Consider the following 25,659-nt stretch of genomic DNA (forward strand, 5'->3'; position numbering starts at 1 on the left):
CATCACCAGCCGGGATTATATTTGATCAGGTACAACAGTTTGCTGTTGCAAAGTTTATCCATTGTGTAATGAAAGTTTACCATGTGCATGTTTTTAAGATCTGTGATTATTAGGCATTTCTAAAGAGTTTTAAAGCACATTTTAAATTATTTAAATTATGATTATTTTAATGTTAAATTAAAGCATTATTTAAATTATGTCTGCATCTTTAGAATACCCAGAAAGCTTATTTATTTATACAATGAAGACTATAGTTCTTTGTCTGAATACTGTACGACTCCTCAGGAAATCACCATTTTTTTTGTACGTTTTCTCTTTTGTATATATCAATGCTTGTAATCTGCTTATTATGTGTTATGCAGAATCCTTCAAATCAATCTATCCACTACCATCATAACAATCATCATCAACCAAAAAAATTCAAGTAATTTGATAAAATTGTGAAAATATGACAATATTACTATTTTGCATTATCGTGCAGATCTAGATGAATTTCAGATTTGTCCAAAAAATTTGTCCCTCAGATTTGAGTAAATTTAGAGCATTTTTTGTCTCGTAATACAGCTACTGGTATGAGCAGCACTGGTGAAGCATGTGAATTTTAATCAGTCGGAGTGACTGAGTGAATGAATGAATGAAGGAAGGAGGCAGAAGAGAGACACTGACCAGTTCTTCAGGGTGTCTCTGGCCTCCAGCTGCGCTCCCACCTCAAAAACGATTCCACGCCTGTTAGGAGGACTCTTTGTCATGCTGGACACATACACTCGGCAACCTGTAACAGCAGAGAAACACATCATGAGGTCACAGGTCAAGAACATGGGCTCGAAAATTTTCAGTTATCAAAATACAGTCCACAAAATTTATCACCTAGGACTGCACAATATATCGTTTCAGCATCACAAGTTGGTATTATATTCAACCAGCACCACAGGCTACGTGTGATGTATAGAGTCATTGCAAAGTTTAACCATAGAGTGAAAGTTTATCACTGACATGTTTTATGGCTTGTGACTGTGTATGCATTTCAAGCCTGTTTAAATACGTTTAATTTAATATTTTGAGCTTATCAAATATTAATTGAATTTATTTATACAATGAAAACTGCAGTTTTATTTTACATTTGATTTCTCAAGTTCGGTTTTTGAATACTGTTAAACTGCCCAGAAAACCATGAAGCACTCTTTATATATTTATATCTTTGCTCTGTATTTATCTGCGTTTGCAATTTATTTGTTGTATTTTATTTAATATTTTATGCAGAAGCACTTGCCTAGTACAAAATTATTGATTTATTGTTTTTAAAACTATGTTTGATTCAATATTGATTCTAAAAAAAAAAACAAATCAATATTTTTTTGCATTTATTTCTGACATCATTAAATGCTTCTTATTAACGTGGATTTTATAAATATTAGTCTTGTAGCTAGATGTCTCATTCTTGCTTAACTTGCTCGATATTACATTGAATAGTTTACTTAAAAGAATATTTACACATGCACAATTACATATTAAAACACAAATTATATATTTCTTTAAATAATTTATAAGATATGTTATATACCCAGAAATTAAGGTTAAATCTAACCTGTAGTTTCTAATAAATCTATTTTTTTGTTTTTGTTTGGGCCAAACATTTTTCTGTGAGATAAAATTACAGTGTTTCCCGTACCATTATATAAGGGGGGCGCCCTGCCCTCCCAACGGCTGTACCCGCCCCCCTTGAAGTCACGTTAATTGTATTATCTATATAGCGCCAGATCACAACTGGCATATAATAATAACAAGTTAAACAGCCATGTGCAATATCTTATTTACACAACAGTATGTCATTTCTGTTCTGCGCTCGTGTCAAAGCAGCTAAATCATATACAGATGCAGATGCAGACATCCCAAGCCTCTCGAAAGTTCCGGGAGTCTCCCGCAAATGCATAGACTCCCGGATGCCCGCAAATGAACGATAATCTCCCGAAAATCATGTGTATCCGTCCCAGTCGTCAAGTACGTCCCGTATCCCTCCCCGCTCTTCAGATACCTTGCGCACATCCTATGCTGTGATGCAAGCGGAGCTATCTCCTCTATCTAGTGTCTATTTATGACCTCTCCCGGAAGCTCTGCGTGTCTTCCGCAAATTCATACCAGCTCCGTGATGCCCCAAAATTAATTAAAATACCCGGAAATCATGGCGACGAGAGTGAATGAGCAAGTGAACAGATCGCGAGAGGCAGAGTGATAGTCTAAACATTACATTTCATAGGTTAAATGAATAGAGCAGTTAAGATAATTGCAAGTGCAAATCTCTCTCTCTCTCTATTCAAATTCAAAAGTTGCTTTATTGGCACGACAAATGTTACAAATGTATTGCCAAAGCATTTATAGAGTTTACATAAAAAGTAACATACATATATAATAATAAAAAAAACAGTACAGACAACAGATAGTAGTAGTACTAGTAAAAAACGTATACATAATAAAATATAAATAATATATCATATTATTCAATATATCATAATTATGGTGGCTTGAGAAAATCATAACTTTCCGACAGCCTACCATAGAGACTTAAGAATCAGAATCAGAATCAGAAAAAGCTTTATTGCCAGGTATGTTCAAACATACGAGGAATTTGTTTTCGTGACAGAGCTTCTACAGTGCAACAGGATTACAGAGACAGGACAAAAAAACAGGTAATAAATATATTTTTTCAAAATACAAGTAAGTAGTGATTGCAAATATACAAATTGACAAGTGTATGTACAGCTATATTACTATATACAACGTTATATGTGCAGCTGTTATGTGCAAATTGGCATGTAAAGTGTGTTGTTAAATAAGTGTATATGGATATTAAAGTGTAAAGCAAGTAGTGATGTTGGTTTCGCAATTATTATCATCAAGTGTTCATGAGATGGATTGCCTGAGGGAAGAAACTGTTTCTGTGTCGGGCTGTTCTGGTGCGCAGTGCTCTGTAGCGTCGACCAGAAGGTAAAAGTTCAAAGAGGCAGTGTGCTGGGTGTGAGGGGTCCAGAGTGATTTTGGCAGCCCTTCTGCTCGCTCTGGATAAGTACAGTTCTTGGGGAGTAGGAAGGGTTGTACCAGTGATTCGCTCAGCAGTCCGAACTATTCAACGTAGTCTTTGGAGGTCGTATTTAGTAGCTGAGCTAAACCAGACAGTTATTGATGTGCAGATGACTGATTCAATGACGGAGGTGTAGAACTGTTTCAGCAGCTCCTTTGGGAGGTTAAACTTCCTCAGCTGACAAAGAAATTACAGCCTCTGTTGAGCTTTTTTAACAATTGAGTCAATGTGAGTGTCCCACTTCAGGTCCTGAGAGATTGTGGTGCCCAGGAACCTGAATGACTCCACTGCTGCCACAATGCTGTCCATGATGCTCAGTGGGGGCAAAGCAGGGGGGTTTCTCCTGAAGTCCACTATCATCTCCACTGTTTTGAGCGTGTTGAGCTCCAGGTTGTTGTGACTACACTAGACAGCCAACTCCTTAACCCCCTGTCTGTAAGCAGACTCGTCACCGTCCTGAATGAGGCCGATAAGTGTGGTGTTGTCAGCAAACTTCAAGAGCTTCACAGAGGAGTCTTTTGAAGTGCAGTCATTCGTGTACAGGGAGAAGAGCAGTGGGGAGAGGACACGCCCCTGGGGGCGCCAGTGCTGATTGTGCTGATACTAGATGAGAATTTTCCCAGCTTCACCAGCTGCTGCCTGTCCGTTAGGAAGCTGTTGATCCACTGACAGACAGAGGTGGGCACAGAGAGCTGAGTTAATTTGGGCAGGAGAAGTTTTGGGATGATAGTGTTAAACGCCAAGCTGAAGTCAACAAACAAGATCCTCACATAGGTCCCTGGTCTGTCTAGGTGTTGCAGAACATAATGCAGTCCCATATTTACTGCATCATCCACAGACTTGTTTGCTCTGTACGCAAACTGAAGAGAGTCCAGTGAGGGTTCAGTGATGTCCTTCAGGTGGGCCTGCACCAGTTTTTTAAAAGACTTCATGACAACAGATGTTAGCGCCACCGGTCTGTAGTCATTTAATCCTGTAAGTTTGGGTTTCTTTGGGATGGGGATGATGGTAGAGCGTTTGAGGCAGGAGGGCACTTCACACAGCTCCAGTGATCTGTTGAAGATCAGGGTGAAGATGGGGGCCAGTTGGTCAGCAAAGGATTTTAAACAGGCTGGTGTTATAAAATCTGGGCCTGGTGATTTTTCCTCTTCTGTTTCCGGAAGACCTGGCGCACCTCATCTTCACTGAACTGAAGTGCAGGTATGGGGGAGGCGGGGGGTGGTGGAGGTGTTAATGGTGGCGTGAAGAGCAGTTCAGAGTGGGTGTGGGGGGTTTTCTCAAACCGCCAGTAAAACTCATTCAGGTCGTTTGCAAGTCGTTCATTGTCTATAATGCTGGGGGATGGTGACTTGTAGTTTGTGATGTTTTTCAAGCTTTTCCACACAGATGCTGAGTCGCTGGATAAGAACTGACTCCTTAGTTTCTTAGAATAGTTCCTTTTTGCGACTCTGATCTCCTTTTCCAGTGTGTATTTGGCCTGCTTATACAAGGCCCTCTCCCCATTCCTGTAAACAACCTCCTTGGCCTGACGTAGCTGTCTGAGTTTTACAGTGAACCATGGTTTGTCATTGTTGTATGTGAGTTGAGTCCTGGTAGGAATGCACACGTCTTCACAGAAACTGATATAAGATGTTACAGTCTCTGTGAGCTCATCCAGATCGTTTGCAGCAGCTTCAAAAACACTCCAGTCAGTGAGGTCGAAACAGGCTTGTAGATCCCGCTCTGTTTCGTTAGTCCATCTTTTCACAGATCTTAATACAGGTTTGGCTGTTTTCAGTTTCTGCCTGTAGGTTGGAATGAGATGAATCAAACAATGGTCAGAGTGTCCCAAAGCTGCTCGTTGGACGGAGCGGTATGCATTTTTTATTGTGGTGTAGCAGTGATCCAATAAGTTACTGTCTCTTGTGGGACATGTAACATGCTGTCTATATTTTGGCAGTTCATGGGATAGTTTTGCTTTGTTAAAATCCCAGAGAATGATTAAAACAGAGTCCGGGTGTTGTTGCTCTATCACCGTGATCTGATCAGCTAGTTTCTGTATCGCCAGGCTCGCGTGCGGAGGAATGTAAACACTGACGAGGATGAACGAGCAGAACTCGTGCGGTGAGTAAAAAGGCTTACAGTTAATAAACAGTGCTTCGAGATCTGGACAGCACATCTTCTTTAAAACTGTTACATCTGTACACCACCTTTCATTGATGTAAAAGCACGTCCCGCCACCGCGTGATTTCCGCGTTGATTCTTCGTCGTGATCCGCTCTAAACAGCTGATAGCCCGGTAGGTGAAGCGCGTTGTCCGGTGTGGTGTTGTTCAGCCAGGTTTCCGTGAAACACAGAGCAGCTGAATGCAGAAAATAGATTTTTTTAAGGTTACACTCATTTAACTTCAGACTACCAACCTGCCAAACACTGATGACCTTTTAACTTACTAGTCACACCCTAACAACCAAGGAAACAAGACTTCCATTGTAAAAAAAAAAAAACTGCCTTTAACTCTACTTTAGACATAGTAACAACATACCAATCCATCCTAACAACACACTACTCCATACCATAAACAAACTAATGACATACTAGCAACATGCTAATTCTTACTATAAACATACTAGCAACATGCTAATTCATACAACAATATACTAATCCATACTGGAAACATACCAATTTTACTAGCAAACATGCTTATTCATACTAAGTTCATGCTAATGGCATGCTAGTTTAAAATAGAAACATGCTAGTGACATACTAATTTATGCTGGAAACATGGTAATTTATGTTAGCAACTGCCTAGCAACCACTCAGAACACACCTTATCAACCGCCTAGCAACACCTTAGTAACCACCTAGAACACCCTAGGAACTGCCTAGCAACCACCCAGAACACCTTAGCAATGATCTAGCAATGCCTTAACAACCACTCAGAATACCCTAGTAATGCCTTAGCAACCACTCAGAATAGCCTAGCAATCACTTAGCAACCCCTTAGTAGCCACTCAGAACACACTAGCAACGCCTTAGCAACTGCCTAGCAACCGCTTAGAACACCTTAGCAACTGCCTAGCAGCGCCTTAGCAACCACTCACAACAGCCAAGCAACTGCCTAGCAACACCTTATCTTACACTCACTCTCTCTGATCTGATCTGCTGTCAATAGTTGGAGACGAGCAAAGTATTTGAATGGTCCTGCATTTTTTTAGGCCTTTTTTTTTTACATATAACAACTGAAAGTTCTGTGTTTTTTACAATATTACAAATTCACTAAAAGCTGGCTGGAATTATTAGATAAAACTTTTTTTAACATAAATATTTAATAATATAACTTCTTGTAATACACTCATTGATATAAGTAGTAGTTTATTGACATATTTCCTTTTAGTAAACAAGTATTAGACTTATAGTTGTGCATTTTAACAAATTTTCATCTTTCATCATTTGCAAAGTTTCCAAATTGCATTATTTGTAATTTTTCTGTGGTGGTTCATTTTGCTTTGGTGACCCCTGATAAATAAGGCACTAAGCTGAAGTAAAATGAATGGATGAATTATTTTCTGTAAAGCTGCTTCTGGCCATGACATGTTCACATCTAAATTTTTATAAGAGACATTTTTAATAAATGTCACAATAAATGGGCCAGACATTTATGACTTTCCATACCAAGAGGCTCAGGAAATGTTCTTCCAGAAGCCCATAAAGATACATTGCAGTGACAAAAGCTGCACAGTTTTTGAATAAAAAAGATAAATAAATGAATGTTAAAATAAATGTTAATTTATAATTTACAAATGGTTGTACAGTTCAAATAGTCGTTCAGTTATTTATTGCTGTTATTAAAGACCAGACTCCTAGTGTCAGTGTGAGACTGAACAGCCACGCTGCGTTAGGAAGTGTAAAAATGGTGTATTTACATTGTAAATAGTTATCATGCAAAACTGCAAAGAATAAAAGGGTCTAATAAAGGGTCTAAACCAGGGGTGTCCAAACTCGGTTCTGGAGGGCCGGTGTGCTGCAGATTTTAGCTCCAACTTGCCTCAACACACCTGCAAGGATGTTTCTAGAAAGCCTAGTTAGACCTTGATTAGCTAGTCCAGGTGTGTCTGATTGGAGTTGGAACTAAACTTTGCAGGACACTGGCCCTCCAGAACCGAGATTAGGCACCCCAGGTCTAAACCATCTGACCACCAAACTCACTCCTAAAGATCTCAATTACATCATAAACTGTCTCACATTACAATACAGCAGAGCACAGAGGAACAGAAATAAAGAGAGATGGAGAGAAAGTTGAATACCATCATCCATTTATCCTGGAGACACTTTATTCATTCTTGGTTTTGTGACATTTTGAATATGTTTATTTTACTGAGATATTCTTGGTCAGTGCATAACGTTACTATTATGACATTTTAAAATAACTTTATAATATTTTTAAAATATTTTAATTTCATTTTGATAACTATATTAATACTTAAGTTTAAATAGAAAGGAACAAAATAATGTATTAAAAATCAATTACATTCGGCATAAAAATCGTTCAAAAACATTATTTTATTATTTTTGTTATTAGCAGTAGTAGGCCTAGTAAATAACATATTTATCTGATAATACACAACAGGAAATACTGTTTGCTTTTTAACTCGTAAATAATAACACATATGTTGTATATACTGAATATTAAATTTGACATCATATTAGCACCGAAGCAAACATTTAACAGTAAATAAACACAGTTTCTCAATCTCTAAAGTGTACTGAGGCTCTCAGTAGTCTATTTTTAGAATTACTGGACTGAAACGTAATATTACGGAAAGACATGAGGATAAGTAAATGATGACATGGTTCTTATTCTGGGTGTCCTTTGAGCACTTTTCCGAGTCTGCTAGAAGAACTGGAGAAAACATTAAGATTTAAGTGGCCAGTCTGACGAGGGGAAAGAGAAGTGAACATTGTAATACTACAGACATTTATACACAATTGCTGTAACGTTAATAATTAAGAAAAAGCCTCATTACGTACAAAAAGAAATAAACTGCTTGCCATCGTCATCATCATCTCATGAAAGCGCGTCCGCGTCTTTTAAGTTTCATAACCGCCTCGCGTGCTCATCCAGTGCTGCGCGCGCAACCGCCGGGCTCGTGTCCGTCCTCGTGGATCGACACGTTCCTACAGGACGCATACATTCTCAATACGTCATAATCGCGGGAAACCGGCATATTCGGTTAAATCCACGCATTCACCGTCCCTTCATTTCTTTCACTTAACGGGCACGCGCGTCGAGAATAGCTGGCACGCTGCGTGACGCAAATGGCGCGCAATACGTTTCCTCCTCGTTGTTTACATTGTCAGGCCAGCGGCTCATCTTCACATGCCTGTCATAACAAGTCGTAATCAGTGCATTGAACAGCCGTGACTGAAAATAAACACTAATTTGGTAGTAAATAAGGAAATATCAACAAAACATGAGAGAATTCAGGCGTTTGACTTTTCCTCCACTTCGCATGCGAAGAAAACGTGGGTGCAACGTTGTCTGCGAACTTGACGTTGCGAACTGACAGAAGCAAACAAAAATGCTATGCTAGACTAATGGAATGTTAAAACAATGAGTCGAGCTCTCGGGTAAAGTTTATTTAATTAGCTTGACATTTTAAATGGCTATTTTGACATTACATTGTTCAGTTGCCGACAACGGTGCGCAACAACAGCAAAGCGTGTGATTGGTTCAGAGCCTTGTCTGACGCTGCTTGCAGCGCTCTGATAGGGCCGCGCGACTGTCAATCAAACCTGACACTCAGCGGCCTCCGCTCGGCCTACTCCTCGCTGCATGGGACTACCATAACGATGAGTCGAACAAAAAGTCTTCCAGCGGTCCAAGAAGCGCTCAATGTACATTTATCACGATCTACCAAACCAGCATGACTGTACCTGCCGACAATGTTCATTAATAACCTATTTGACAAAATCACTTCCACGGGTCCCATTAGCATCAAACAGGGAACACATGCACGGAGGCAAGTTTCGTTTTAACAGAGCAGCATCATCACATTAAAATCATAAAACTCACAATTCCTACAAACAAACCACCGGAGACAGCCGCGTATTCATTTGCAGTATATAAACACTGCCAGCTTTACCTCTATTGCAGATGAATGTATTCCGAAACCAAAGAAAGCCAGTCCAAATGCGCCGAGAGTGCTTTAAGTCGCATGCTTTGAGAGCGCCTTCATCCACGCAGTTTGTTTTCTCCGGCGCGAGCAGCGAGACCGGTGTCCACGAGGTGGAGTCTGTCTGCGCATGCGCGTCCTCTTCGTTTTCTCGCACTTTCATAAGCCTTTTGAGTCTTTGAGCCTGCTGGGAAGACGCTTTTCACTGTGAGTTTGAGTTATGTGGACTTTCTGAGGTCTTCTTTGATACTATTACTCAACGAGTTAAATTATGCTGTTATTTTTACCATAAAAGACAAATGGGTAAATAAATACCCATTATAGAAGGTTATGGTTATAGGCTACTAGTGTTTTTTTCCCTGTTTAGTGTCTACTGCACCACATTTAGGAACAAACCTAGTTCCCTAAATACTTTATAATTTCGTTTTTAGTAACCTAACATAATAAGATGCTTTCTTGATCTTAAAGGGACAGTTTACCCAAAACAGAAAGATCTGTCATCGTTTATGTAATTCATTTTGGGGCGAACTATACCTTTAATTTAAAACAAGTTACACATTTGAAGTACACATAGTCTCTGCTTGAGAAATCACATTTGTACAACTGAAATTTGGAATAACTTTTTTCATCAGTGAATTTGTTTATAATTATAGTCCCACATTTGTTGAAGCAGAGGATTAAAGCTGAAAATGCTGAATATATTGTTCAGTTTCTTTCACAGATTTGGATTTGAGCCCATCATTCAAACTTTTTACTTAGAAATGTGTGTAATTATTTATTCAATTTTTAAATAATAATTTCAGTAATATTCTTGAAAGATATGCAACTGTTTGTATGGTTTATGTACAATACAGTTTGTAAAGTAATAGGTTTTGTCTTTTAGTAGATATATGAAAGACTTACTTCGTACCAAATTTTAATTGAATTTGCACTTTAAACCTTAAATAAAAGTTTAAAAGTTATTATTATTTTATTTAAGGGTTTTAGTTTAAAATCATTCCAGATATATTGGCAGATTTTTTACACAATTCTGCATATAAATAGCAAAGCAATTCTGTCTAGCCCAGCCAAATGCTTCATTTCATAAGACCTCAATGTATCACCAGAAGCCACAGAAATAATTTGTTTTGCCTGTTTTTTTTTTATTTTGTTTTCATTTATTTTCTCTTAAAGTGCAAACAGCCATTTATATTATACTTGGACAGTTTAAAAAATAAGCTATAGTTCAAATTTGTTTAAAATGTTTTTGCATAAATCTGTTAATTAACCTCAGTCCTGATCAAAACTACTACTATTTTGTTTAGAAAATTACAGGATTTTAACTTTTTAGATGCCAAATTCACAAATGATGTCATTGATTTGGTAAGAAAAAAAAGTACAAAATGGTACAAAATATTGTATTTTCAATATAAAAAGTAATTGTGGACTGGATTTATTTTTTTTTACCTTTTATCACAGTCATGAACATGTAAATGATTAGTAACAATGTTGGCTTTGATGCTTTGTTATTATTAATTTTTTTTTCTCCCTAATTTACTGTTGGTGGCTGTTTTCCCCCATTGACTTCCATTATAACCACATTTGATGGTTAAATACACAGTCTTTGTTTTTGTTTACTTCATGTAGTTCTGAGAGCTGAGATGCATATTTTGATTTTCTCAGACACATCAAGGTACTGTAAGTGTGCAAAGGTCGCTCTCACACACTCACAGACACAACATACACACACTTTTTATTAGCTGTTATACTCCATATAAAATCCAGAAACGTTTTTTGCACTGGCCTATCTAAAGGGTTAGTGGTGCCAACTGATGATCAACAGTTAAAATTATGGTAAAACTTTTTAATAACTACACACTATAAATCATTTATTAAGCATTAGCAAATAGTTAATTCATTATCTATTAAGCATTAACATCAATAAACGTTAGTAAGCAGTTTTTATCTGCAGCTACAAATGCTGTATTCTTGACCTATAACCACATTTAAAATGTGCTTAATATTTCTATTTTTGTACTTTATTAATGATTCATTTTTCATTACTAAATGAAGTATCGCATTATTTACAAACCAGTTCTTTCAGAATAGTTGGTGGTTTTTAAAGATTATGCACAATGAGTTAGTAAATGATTAAGGAACTATTCAAATTAACATTTATATATCTTAAAATTCAGGCATATGCTAATAGTTAATTTGTATGTTATTAAATGTTTTATGAACTCAGCTTCATGCAGTTTTGTGACCTAATCTAAAGTGAGGACTATTTATGCTTTATAAACTCTTATAAATGACAATTAAAGGCTCAGTTCTATTCTAAACAGGAAAAACAAAGAATAAACGACTTTATTAATTTTTTAATCACTTAAAGATACACAGATGAAACTGTATCAAATGAAAAATAAATCTTTGCAACCTTATTCAAAATAAAATGACTGTACAGTTTAAACATTGCTAAATAATATTAAAATGTTACATTATAATATATTGGTAAATTATTATATTATATTGTATTATATTGTTTTTACAGTAATTTTATTTTTAGATAGGATTGCAAAGATGTATTGTCCATTTGATACTGAGCCTTTAATTGTCATTTATGAGGGATTTATAAAGCATAAATAGCCTTCTCTTTAGATTAGGTCACAAAACTGCTTGATGTTGAGTTAAAGCGTTTATTAACATACAAAGTAACCATTACTATATGCCTGAATAATAAGATATATAAACATTCATTTTAATAGTTTATTAATCATTTACCAACTCATTCTGAATTATCTTAAAAACCACCGACTACTCTTAAATACAACTGGTTTGTAAATAATGCAATACTTAATTTAGTAATGAAAAATTATGAAAACACAATCATTAAGCATATTATAAATGTGTTTATAAGTCAAAAATAGCTGTTGTTATAAACTGCTTACTAACGTCTATTAATGTTGAGTTAATGCTTAACAAATAATGAATTCACTAGAGGCTAATGCTTAATAAATGGTTTATAGTGTATGGTTATTATAAAGTGTTACCAAAATTACAAATTTTACCTTTTCCCAACAGGGAAAACTACCAGCTATCAAGAATGCATGATTATATTATGTCATGGTTTGTAATTTAAAAAAAAGTGATTATAATGGAAACAAAAACAATGCATTAAAGGCAATGTTGTTTCACATGTAGGCATGGGCCGGTATAAGATTCTGATGATTACTGCTGTAAAATATGTTATGAGAATATATCTTTTCTGCTGGACATACTGTTGTCTTAAAATCAAACAAAAAATGGAAAAAAAATCGTACACATACCTTAGGAACGGTATTACAGAAAATGTTGGCGGTTTTCAAATCTTGACTTTTCCAAACCATGGTATACCTTAAAAACAGTTATCGTCCTATGCCTATTCACATGTCCAAGACGGTAAAAAAAAATCCAGTACACAATCAGTTTTATGTTGAAAATGTCATTTTGTGTGTTTGTTTTACCAAATCAGTGACATTATTTATGAATTTGGCAATTAAAGAGTTAAAATCCTGTAATTTTCTAAGCCATTTAGTAGTTTTGTTCAGGACTGAGGTTGATTAACAGATTTATGATTTTTTTTTTGAAAAGAATAAAATTAATCTGATGCATCTTTTGCAGTTTATTCAGTGGATGTTTTCATCCAGAACATAGTAAATTTGCCCAGAGTGAATTGTTGAGTTTTGTTGTTGTTGTTTTTTTTTTTTTTAATTCAAAGCATTTCAAAGCATAATCTTAAAATATGTGTCAAAATATTTTTTGTCACCAAAAATCATTCTGCTAGCTGAAACACAGAAAAAGTTATGGCCACATTAAGACTCAAAGTCACCCAAGAGTGGATGAAAACATTCGCCCCCACAGCACATAAGGGTTTATAATTTACTGAAGAATCGCTGTCAGCTACATTTTGGATAGCCTGCTTGTGAGGTGATTGCAATAACTACACATTTCCACATTGTCCCTTTTAAGTAGAGTCTTGATTTCGCCACAAGATGTCGGCAGAGCTCAAAGTCTTAAAGGGCTGCAGTTAACCCAAAACTGATTATTCTGTCAGCATTTACTCACGTGTTACTTGTCACAAACCTATTTGAGTTTCTTTCTTCTGTTGAACATAAAAGAAGATGTTTTGGAAACATAAACTAGTAGCCACTTACTTCTATAGTAGCCTATTTGGTTTTTACACAACGGATGTCAGTGGTTACTGTGTCCAAAAATATCTTCTTTTGCATTCAACACTACACCTTGAGTTTGAGTCAGTGGTGATTAGGCCTAAATCTACATTTTAGGCGGAACTTATGTTTTTTTTTGTTAAAGCTCAATTTCAATTCAATTCACCTTTATTTGTGTAGCGCTTTTACAATGTAGATTGTGTCAAAGCAGCTTCACAGGAAAGATAATAGTAAATTGAATCCGTGTCAGTTCAGTTTTCAGTGTTTAAGTTCAGTTCAGTGTGATTTAATAATCACTACTGAGAGTCCAAACACTGAAGAGCAAATCTATTGATGCGCAGCTCTACAGATCCCAAATCATGCAAGCCAGTGGCGACAGCGGCGAGGTAAAAACGCTTCCAATTGGCAAAAGTGAAGAATTAAAAAACCTAGAGAGAAACCAGACTCAGTTGGGCACGATCATTTCTCCTCTGGCCAAACGTCTTGTGCAGAGCTGCAGTCAAGGCGCCTGAGGCTGGAAGCTGGACCTCAGCAAAGACTCGTCTGTCCCTGGAGCGTCACAGGAATCAGTCTCATGCTCTCCACTCCTCCATGACCACCACAGTAGCTGCTCTTAAAGTGATGGTACAAGATCTTAAACGTGTGTAAATCCATCAATTGTTTTATAACCATAAAACTAGCAGTAGATTAGCCTTTCATGTTTGGGCTTAACTGAATAAATAAACAGTATATGAAGATTTACGAAGAATATATGAAGAAATAACCTTTATAACCTGTTCTTATTGCTTTCTGGCAAATTTGCTGTGTGCATTTGTATTTCTGGAAAGGTCAAAAGCAAGTGAAACTCGGAACCACATATGTACAACTATACAAATTTACAAATTTTATTTCAGTTCTTTAGGAAACTACGAAATTTAGCCACACATCATTCAACATAATTCACTGCTGTCTCCTACATACATCCTCACTCATATAAAACAAAATAAGACACAAAAACCTCATTCATGGACAGTAAGATTATCTGCAGTGATCATAGACGGAGAGAGAGGAACTGAAGGAGTAGTTCAAGAAATGGGCTCACATACTTTCACCATTCAGTTTTAGAAACACAACTGTCCATCACATGAGAGGTCTGTTATACAAAAGCCCAGGCAGAGCTGATGGAGGACCCCATATTAAATCAATAGTACATTTGGTTGTTGTCATTTTATGTGATCATGTGCGTTCGTTTTAGGTAAACAATCAAAAATGGATTACAGTTTCCACATATTCAGATGTCAAAAGTGACGATGAGAAGACCTAAAATATGTTCCAAGCATGTTTAACTATGAAGGCTGGATTGCAGGTATGCTGCATTCTCAGCTTTGCCACAAGGGGCGCTACAGCCAATATTATTGCGTAAATGGGCCAGTTTCCTTAATGGCAGTAAGAATACATTTAATAGCACAATAGTGCGCAGATAACAACTTTATGGGTTCAAAAATAGCCTGTATATTTTTTGAATAGTGCACTATTTTAGGGAATAACAGGAATTTCGTGTTTGAAATCACTCATTCAATCCCATAATGCACCGCAATAATGAATTCAACTAAAATAAATTTAATCGCTGCATCCAAAATCATGTACTCTCTTCACTGTAAAAAATTCCACACAATTATTTCATGTTGTCCCAACACAAATCGATTAAGTTAATTTAATCGCTTTACAAATTTAAATGGATTGAACATAAAATAAGTTGTTCTATATTTCATTGCACAACAATTAGTCTATCAGGCTTTTTGAGAAATCACGAGAAATTAATTAGCTATTATTATATTGTTTTTAAATTTCACCTCTCCTTCTGTGCATGAACTAAGCTGTTAAATGGTCAGCATATGAGGCGGCTAGGCTAACCTAGCTTCAATTTTGATTAAGTTATTTTCTAATCGGGTGCGTATTAAGTCATGAATATACCCCTGCAATGCATACTGCCGTCCTTTTTTGTCAGGCTTTCTCAGATATCTTACCTGTTCAGCAAAAATGACTAATTATATGTGTGGCAATATCTGACACCAGCGCATACATATTGTAATAGACGTGCCAGGCACGAAAGCTTGACAGGCGTAACAACAGTAACTAAGAAGGGCGGCGCTTAGCGAAGGGTGAATTGAAAATACAGCAGTGCAGGACAGACTTACAGTCTTTTGAGATTGAATTAATGTACTAGATTGTAAATGTTGTCACTTTAACAATTATTTAAAGTTTTTATCTGCAGATTTTTTAGTCCTTGTCAGCTGAACAACTGGCATGTTGTTAGACTACATAGTGTACTTTCATCCCTTGCAGCGTTAGTTAAATTACCTAGTGGTGTTTGTGTTATTGTGTGATTGCTACTGGGTGTGTGAGAGTTTGGGTGATATCATGACCCCATCCCCTTTTTAACCGTCCACATCACATAATCAACTTAATTTAGCAAAAACTGGATTATTTGATCAATTCCCCTAACATGTAAACATTTTGTTTGAGCTTTTATGTCATGCCAACAGCTTAACCAATGGGGTGAGTTTTGGGGCGGGGCTATCTGATTGTTTAACCAATGGCAGACAGGAGTTGTTTAGAGAAAACCATTTGAAACTATTATTAGTAATTTGGTGTTAAAGGCTTGACTTCAGCTTTAAGTACTGTTACTGTATTTCAGGTCTATACCTCTTCTGAAATGGTTTATTAGACCTAGGCGAATCTGAACATGACATTCTTGGCCAAGTTATAGTTGTTGAGTCATTTGAAAGCTTGTCAGAGCAGCAGATATTTTATGATTGAGGGAACATTTAGCAAATCTTCCAGTCTGGTTCTGTTTGCAATAGTTTAGTGCTTAATCATCAGTGATAAAGCCAACCCACATTAGGAAAGACAATTTTCTACCTCACCAAAGAATGACTGGGAAAATCACCATGGGATAGATTGAAAACTGCTTGTGGTTTGTTTGGAGCCTGGGACATGGAGGATATGTTTATGTACATGGGCACTTATGAATCGTCTACACAGGCAAACATTCTCCATTTAAGGCACCAGACCTCAAGTGTTCACCGTTCATGTTTGATATTGTCAGCTCTGCAATATTAATTCACTTCAGCCTTGTACACAAAACTGGAGCCTGCAATTCTCTCTGCACTCATACTTGAGCTTACAAACAGTTGCTATTAAATAGTCCAAACACTCATACCATATTAAATTAAGGAAATACTCCGCAAATCCTATTGCATGTGTGTGTTATTACATTTATGATTGTCAGAAGAAGGTATTTCCCTGCTAATCGATACAAAAGAAATAGCAAACCCGAAAAGACAAAGCTCATGCATTTGTTTTGTCGAGGAATCAAATGAGTCAAATGATTCAGCTCAAATAGTGTCTGTGTAAGTCAGGAAGATTCGCATTGAGCCGAAAACATTGGCTGAACTTGAAAATGAGAATCATTTTCGTCTCGATTCCCATCATCTCCTAGATGATTCTTCACAAGCGAGCAAACTCTCAGATCAAGCCCTTAATAAAGCTGGTGTCTAAGTGGACGATGAGGATGCGGAGGAAGGACATCTCTTTGCGTGTGTTTTCAAAGATGATTCGGGGATCGTCAGACTGACAGCGCAGGCAATTTGGAGCCATCACCATTGCCAAATTGTTCACGTCCATCTTAGTCCTACTCACATTCACCGGCTGAGCGAAGATCTGCAGTGAGAGAAAGAAAGGGTGTTAGGGATGTTAAAATGAACCATAATGTGATTCAAATATGTGCCAAACAAATGGTTTGAGTAGATTTTTATTTGGATGAATCTTCGAGGCGAATAAACTCTTTTTAGAAAAGTATTTTCTGTTTATTTTGTCTCTGAGTGAAGTTTTATAAACAAATTTCAAGAGGATCATGTGCTTATGATTGACCAAGGATGGTCTCGCATCATCAATCACTAACTAACCAAACAGATGCACCCAAATGCACATATATTGTCTTCCTTCCTTACCTTAGTCATCTGCGTTTTTCGATGAAACCCCCCATCCACCCCGACTCCTCCTACTTTATAACAGGGGAGTTCTTGAGACCTACTTGAGCTCAAACTCCCCTCTCTCTTCCTCCTGACTAAACTGGTGGGATCCTTTGAGCTCAGGGCTCTCTCCTGGGACAGCATGCCAAATACGCTTTTACTTAAGCATCAGCAAAGTGTGAGCTCTTGAAATGGCACAATAAGGCACATGTCCACTGAAGAGATTTGCGCAGCAAAAAACACTAGCAAACTTCTAAAAAACTACTAGACTAGGTACTACATTTGAATTTGAATTAACTAATCCACTGTTAGAAAAGTATGTTCCATATAGTATGAATGTGAGTAGTCATGAATTCTTCCACATGGCATCATGGATCAGCGTAGCTTCAGAATCTCGCCAAAAGTAGTAGGTAATCTAAATACTTCTCGCATACTGTTTTTTGAATACTACGAAATCGGACATACTACTCGTCATGCATATTCTCATTTTTCATGCTCTATATAGTAGGGACGTATGCGATTTCTTATTTTTCAACACAACAGAAATCGCATACTTCACATACTTTTATTTTCACGTTCTATATAGTAGGGATTAGTAGCCTCAATGTGACCGCTTACTCATCCATTGGAAAATAAAAAAAACAAAGGGCACGTAGCGTAAAACCGATTTCTTAAAAAATCTAATTGGAGAAATCTCTGAGAAAAAAAATTTGGTGGGCACATGCCCTTAACACTACAATTACCAAGGCAGTCATTTAGACTATTTTATATTTTCTGAATATAAACTATTTCTTCCTTGAATGGCCATTACAGTCAAATTGACCACACGCATTTCAGCGTCTGCTACTTTTTCCCATGCTTCTTTTACCTTGCAACTTTCTGCTAACAAAACAGGAACTTTCTGCGAGCAAAAACATAACTTTACTTCAGACATGTCTTATAAACTTTCAAAAACAGCGTTTTCAATTCGGTGAAAAAACTTGGCTCTCCCGTTTGCTAGACAAAGTGAAATACACACCTTCAGGGGTAGTTTAGTAACTCATACAAAGTTATAGGCTATATTACAAAAAAATTTAATTTATTTAGGGTAATTATTTCATGGCAGATATTCAAAGCTTAAATCTTAATAGAAGCTCTGAATGAAAACATGATGTGACAAAAAATTTAATTAGCTGGAGTCTTATATGAAGTCAAAAAGTAGTTATTTTTTTTATTAATACATGAAGGACAAATACAAAACAATGCTAGAGGTGTACATAAGAAATATGAAAAGCATGATAGAGTTATATAAAAATACAAAGACTCAATGGGTATAACAACATAAAATAACAAATAAAGAAAATATATATGTATTACAAATAATGCTAGGCCTTGCTAACTCACAATAACTTAAACGTGTCAAACAAATACACAGTTTTAACAGCTTTTTTGTTTGTACTCTCCTTAATGGTATTTATATAAATATCTAGTTCTTTACCACTGAGAAAAGAGGTGTCTGACTGCTAAATTTATAACAATGGATATGAAACTGGGTAGGTATAATCAAAATATTAAAAGCATAAGCTTCATTTTCTAACTTCTCATCATAGTTAAAAAAAATGAACAGTCAAAAAGTAGTGTTCATTAGTGCAGCAGTTTTGCTAACAGCAATAACCAAGGAAACACTGTAAAATTACTGTTCATAAAAGCCCCTTGCTGGCAAAGAGTGAATCTGCCTCTCATCTGGTGTTTCCTTCAGGTGACAATAGTTTTAGAAAATGAAAGTCAGACCATTCTGCTTTTGCTCCAGATCTATACAGTATAATGTAGATTAAAAAACTGCTAATACGATATGTATGCAGCAGCTTTCTTTGAATCATAATTAAAATGCAATGGTTGCCTCTTTAATTTTTAAATGGAAAGAACAGTTTGTTTATATGAGAATTGTTTTATTTGTTTTACAATTTATATAAATTAATATTTATTTCACAAAGAAGTCCCAAAATTTGGGATTTGAATCGAATTTAGAATTGAATGAGTCATTGAATATCCTGTTATTGTGTTGATGTTGCTGGGTTTTACCTGTAAAAAGTTGATGAAGTAGCAGAGCACCAGTCTGTTGAGCTCTGGCAGAGACTGAACCACACTGACGGCTGCGTCTGGATCTTCATAATGACTGATGCACTGCTTATAGAAGCTCTGAGGGATCACCGGCTCCTCCAGCTCTCTGTACCACAGCTTTAACAGAGACGCTAACACAGAGACAGAGAGTGTTCACATATTAGCACAATTTATCCATAGTCAGCCTCTCACACAAAGATTCGAGGGGCATTTTCCTGCAATAGTTGAACTCCAACCCTAATTAACCCTCTAGCCCTTTTCATTTATGGGCCACATTTGGTTCCTTCACCTATGTAATGTAAAATATGTTTGTGTCACTAACATTTATTTGAATGATTATTAAAGGGCTCCTATTTTACCCCTTTTTCAAGATTTAAGGTAAGTCTTTCTTAATCTTTGCCTCAGCTGCGTCACATAAACAGCACAGTGACGGACAGGAAGCAGATCTTGCTTAACGTTTGTAAGAAATACTACTGTACGAACTTTACCAATGATTATTTGATATATTTGTTGTGGAGTTAATTCAAGTCTTTCTGCAATGAGTCACACACAATGTCATCCCAAAGTTCACACACACATGCACAGCGTCTGCGTTAAACTTTGCACTGTTTTTGCACGCAAATGTGACAGGACACACATTAATATGCACTGCTGTATGGATATCCGTTTTGTTAATGTACAAAAATAAACCTGATTTAACGTCCACAAACCGGGATTGAAGCATCTTCTTTTATAATTGTACTGACACGCGGCTGTGGTGATAAAGTAAATCTGAAGTAAGTTGCTGTAATTCATTACAAACATGCACTGTTTTAAAAATGTTTTAAACTTGTAAAACTCATTCTTGATCAAATTTGATGATGATTGATGCAGAGAGCTAAACAGATCTTTTGATCCTGGTTGATTTGCACACGTCCTGTCTTGTGGATATGATTATACGCGTTACTATGCAGACATGTTAATATGTGGCAAATACATTTTGGTGGGTGGGGAAACTGCACTCCTATACGACACATTGCGGTGGGCCTCAAAATGGGAGGAACCTGGATCCTATTTTATTTCAGGATATAAAACAAAGACTTATTGTCTTTATTTAGAGGGATTTTATTTTATAATACTATGCACTATTTATACAATTTTTATTGTTCTATTAAAAATAAAATACATCGTTCTATTAGAACTAATATGAGTATATTGTATTTACTTATAATATTATTAATTACAAAATTGCACATTAAATAGAGCAAGGCTTTTAAAATATCATTTGTTTGCAATGAGAATAATCCTATCTTAATTTCGTAAAACAAATACAAATTTTACTTTTGCATTAAGAATTAAATATTTAAACTACGCATAGAAAAAAAATCCATTTTTTGCAGTTTTATTTATTATTAGTTTAATTCTGCAGATAATTTGTATTTTATCCAGTTAATTTAAATAAATGCCATAAAATTTCAAAGTGTGCACATGGAGCACTGGTTTCTGTTTTGATGAGTGTCTCCTTCTTCTGGGCTTATCGCCCATTTATCTCCTGTTGATAATTTTCATTTTGAAGGAGCCTTTTTTTACCCTTAAACATCTAAATCATGTGCATGATTATTTTGTGGGTTCACATAACTAATGCAGCAAAAGTGTGTCATTCCATTACGATGAAGCCAAAAATAAAAGTCAAATTCAACATAAAATGTTTATTAATTTTGAACCAAAGAATCCCAGAGGGAAAACACTAAAAGCCACTAAAACTTTCTTTCTGATTAAATCTTCTGTTCTGGTCAAGGCTTCTTGAATAAGAAAAATAAAATGCAGGGTCCGAGTTGTTTCGCGAACTGATTGAGTGGTTGAATGATTGTGGATTGCTATTGGTGGATCTCATGTGATTGACAGCTTGCTCCGCCTTCATGTCAGTAAACATGTAGCAGATGTTATTATAGAGGGACGGGAAGTTATTTGGGTTTAATATTAAAAGCCTCCACAAATCATCCATATCAATGCTGCATCATGTTAATATTAATATTTCAATCCTATTATAAGTTCTCACCTGGGACATTGGGATCTGAGAGGTTTTCTGGAATTTTCCACTGGTCTACCTGCAGCTTGAGAGCATTCACCTCATCGATGTCCCCTGGTATTCTACAGGATGAACACAACAGTTCATGATTTTCCGCTGTTATTTACCTGATGGATCATAAGTGTTTGGCCACTTCAAAAGCACTATTCTAAATAACACCCTCAGCCATCGTGCATAGTATTTTTTGTTCCTAAAAGTGTTGCATGCAAAACTGTTGCAAACAATTTATTTGTGTTGAATTTAAACAAACAAAATAAATTTAATAATGTTCAACTTAATTTGTTTGTTTAAATTCAGCCCAAATAAACTGTTTACAACCACTCAATGTAAAAACATTTAGTATATCCAAGGAATCATCTTTAAGGAATCATTTTTCAGTGTACTATGGATGTCGATGGCTGTTTTTTTCCAACATTCTTCTGAATCTCTTTGTTCAACAGAAGAATGAAACTACTGGAGTGAGGGTAAATGGTGAGGAAACTCGTTTTGGGTGAACTACCCTTTTAAGAATAGTGTGCTGTAACAACTGACCACTAGATGGAGCCAACACACAGGGCTTAAAGAAAACTGGTTACAAGTTATGCCCCATAAATTTTGCTGTCTTCCATTCATGCACATACTTTCTTGTCTAAAATGTTGTTAGCCACGAGGACTCTATGATGACACAAATTCTATGTACCACAGCCTACTGTACCACAGTAATATTAGATTTTTCCATTGTTTTTGTGAACAAAATGACAAAATCTTCCAACTATTTTGATTTCACATCTAAAACATTCAAACATACATAAATGATAACTAGTAAAATAACATACTTAATGTAAATGCTAACCCATAACTTTGATGTGGATAGACGTAATCAATAACCATATTATGAAAAAATGTTACAGCTGCATCACATCATGTCATCATTTATCATTCAAACCAATAGAGCATCTTTGCAGGGTTACCAAGTCTGGTTTTCACATAGAATGGGGTACTATTAACCATTGGGTTATTTTGATGAGCCATTGGGCTAGTTTTGATCAGTCATTTGACTAGTTTTGATCATCCATTGGAATAATTTTGATCGGCCATTGGACTAGTTTGATCAGCCATTGGGCTAGTTTTGATCGGTTATTGGACTAGTTTTGATTGGCCATTGCAATAGTTTTTGGCTAGTTTTGATCAGCTTTTGGACTAGTTTTGGGCTAGTTTTTATCGCACATTGATCTAGTTATGATCGCCCATTGAGCTAGTTTTGATTGGTCAGTGGACTATTTTTGAATGGCCATTGGGTTATTTTTGGGCTAATCAGCCATTAGGCTCCTTTAGGCTAGTTATGCTCAGCCATTGGGCTAGTTTTAATCAACCATTGGGCTAGTTTTGATTGGCCATTGGACTAGTTTGATTGGCCATTGTAAAAGTTTTGACTGGCCATTGGACCAGTCTGGGACTAGTTTTGATCAGCCATTGGGCTAGTTTTGATCGGTCTTTGGACCAGTTTTGGGCTAGTTTTGATCAGCTTTTGGACTAGTTTTTGGGCTAGTTTTGATCATCCATTGAGCTAGTTTTGATTAGCCACTGGACTAGTTTTGATCAGCCATTGGGCTAGTTTTGATCGGTCATTGGACTAGTTTTTGGTTAGTTTTGATCAGCCATTGGGCTAGTTTTGATCGGTCATTTGACAAGTTTTGGGTTAGTTTTGATCAGCTAATTTGCTAGTTTGATCAGCCACTGGGTTAGTTTTGATTGGCCATATGACTAGTTTGGGGCTAGTTTTGATCAGACATTGGGCTCATTTTGATTAGCCATTGGACTAATTTTGACTGATCATTGGACTAGTTTTAGGCTAGTTTAAATCTGCATTTTGGGCTAGTTCTGATAAATCATTGGGCTGGTTTTGATTGGATATTGGGCTAGTTTTGATTAGCCATTGTGCCAGTTTTGATCACCCATTGGACTAGTTTTGGTTGGGGTTTGGGCTAGTTTTGTTGCAAAAACTTGTCAACCCTGCAGCTTAGAGATGTACAGGAAGAGAGAATCACCTCATAAATGTGCAGCTGACAACTGAATGATACTATCATGAAAATATGGACCAAAATTTTCTTAGCACCTTGTTGAATCAGTGCCACATTGAGGGCAATCCTCAAGGCAAACAGGGTCCAGCAAAGTAAGTGTCTGGTGAGCATAGTCTAGCTTTAGCCTGACAGTGTGTCCCACCTGAAGATGCCTTCCGTCTGAGCTCCACCCAGAGCCAGGACACACTGAGAGAGCTGCACCTGCACCCAGGGCAGTTTCCTGTCAGGGAAGAGCTCACTCTGCCTCTCCATGATCTCCTCCAGAGCGCTGCTGAACAGAGATGGCGTCACAATGGCATTTCGACTGTGATCAATCTCCTCCAGTGTGGGCTTTCTCAAACCCTACAGACAGAGCAAAACATAGACTTCAGTGATAAATATATTGTCATTCAATTTTGACCAGAACAAATGCAAATGGTCTCAGATTATATAAACCAAAACGAACATTTCCTTACTATTTACTTTCCCTCAAGTGGATCTAAACTTTTATGAATTTCTTTCATCTGCTCAACACAAAACAAGATATTCTGAAGAATGTTGGAAGAAAGCAACCATGTACATTAGTAGTAGAAGCAAACCATACTATGGAAGACAATGGCTGTTTCCCCCCAACATTCTTCAATATATCTTCCCCTTTGTGTCCAAAAGAAGAAAGTAACTTGGTTTGGAACAAGTGGAGGATGATGAGTAGATGATGACAGAATTTTCATTTAGTTTGAGCTATTCCTTTATAACTGTTATATTATTTAGTATTTTAAAAATATAACATTTTTATATAAGTATTTTAATATCACTTATAATAGATTAAATAATAAATCAAAATAACAACAAACAGATTTTTCACTGCTTTATTTTCTCATATCTATCAGTGTTCTTCATAATCTTCATGTCGAACAAGTTTCTACTGACGAAAACTAGACAAAAGCTAAATAAAAAAAATTAAGTGATGATGATGACAGCTATAATAAAAATATACTCACATTTTCATTGACTAATAATGACGAGACAGGAATGTGATTGAGGGATGCATTTTTTTAAATAGCCAACAAGAATTATTCTTGGTGTGTGACACACATTTGAAAAGTAGTAACTGGTATAGCCTCTTGCTGACCTTTAGAGAATTGACTCCATTAGATTGTACATTTAAAGTTATTTATTTTTGTGAGGAGCTGTTTCCTCACATATTTCATTTTAGCTGCGGCTACAGTTTAGCTAACCTGCTAACTCATGCTTTTCACATGCTGTCTGCATCTGCCGCGATTGTCATGACAACAGGCAGTGTACAGTTTACCTATACAACAAAACAAAACTGCTTCATATAGGACGTCGTTCAGCGATTCAGTGATTATTTATTATGTCTGTAAGGATGTAATGTGAAAAAAGATTTTTTGAAATTGTTGCATATTTATTAAAAATAAACACCTGAAAAGTCACATATACATAAATATTCACAGCCTTTTCCATGAAGCTTTAAATTGAGCTCAGGTACATTCTGTTTCGACTGATCATTCTTGAGGTGTTTCAGCAGCTTCATTGGATTTCACCTGTGATAAATTTAGTTGATTGGACATTATTTGAAAAGGCATACACCTGTCTATATAAGGTCCCAGGGTTGACAGAGCATGTCAAAGCACAAACCAAGCAGGAAGACAAAGGAATTGTCTGTAGACCTCCGAGACAGAATTGTCTCGAGCCACAAGGCTGGGGAAGGTTACAGAAAAATTTCTGCTACTCTGAAAGCACAGTGGCCTCCATCATCAGTAAGTGGAAGATGTTTGTAACCACCAGTACTCTTCCTAGAGCCGGCCGGCCATCTAAGCTGAGTGATCGGGGTGAAGGGCCTTAGTCAGGGAGGTGATCAATAAGCCAATGCTCACTCTGTCTGAGCTCCAGCAATTCTGTGGAGAGAGGAGAGCCTTACAGAAGGACAACCATCTGTGCAGCAATCCACCAATCAGGCCTGTATGGTAGAGTGGCCAGACCATAGGCGGAGCGTGTGTAAGGCTG

General features: G+C 36.6%; 2 protein-coding genes across 3 annotated transcripts in view; both read right to left on the minus strand.

Annotated features, from left to right (window-relative positions):
- The window catches only part of phf20b (PHD finger protein 20, b), a 28,640-nt gene extending 19,306 nt beyond the window's left edge, over positions 1-9,334 (minus strand). The window contains exons 1-2 of the mRNA XM_056449650.1: positions 9,198-9,334; positions 667-772 (exon numbers count right to left, since the gene is read on the minus strand). Coding sequence (XP_056305625.1) covers positions 667-749 — 83 coding nt within the window. The 5' untranslated portion in view covers positions 750-772; positions 9,198-9,334. The remainder of the gene's footprint in view (positions 1-666; positions 773-9,197) is intronic.
- A 4,937-nt stretch (positions 9,335-14,271) lies between these two features.
- arhgap46b (Rho GTPase activating protein 46b) overlaps positions 14,272-25,659 on the minus strand; it is a 169,952-nt gene continuing 158,564 nt past the window's right edge. For both annotated transcript variants that reach the window (XM_056448773.1, XM_056448774.1), the window contains 4 exons: positions 23,795-23,994; positions 21,563-21,654; positions 19,486-19,655; positions 14,272-17,113 (listed from right to left, as the gene is read on the minus strand). In XM_056448773.1, coding sequence (XP_056304748.1) covers positions 16,919-17,113; positions 19,486-19,655; positions 21,563-21,654; positions 23,795-23,994 — 657 coding nt within the window. In that variant the 3' untranslated portion in view covers positions 14,272-16,918. The remainder of the gene's footprint in view (positions 17,114-19,485; positions 19,656-21,562; positions 21,655-23,794; positions 23,995-25,659) is intronic.

The sequence above is a fragment of the Danio aesculapii genome, chromosome 23, assembly GCF_903798145.1.
Source record: "Danio aesculapii chromosome 23, fDanAes4.1, whole genome shotgun sequence".
NCBI classification, from domain to species: Eukaryota; Metazoa; Chordata; class Actinopteri; order Cypriniformes; family Danionidae; genus Danio; species Danio aesculapii.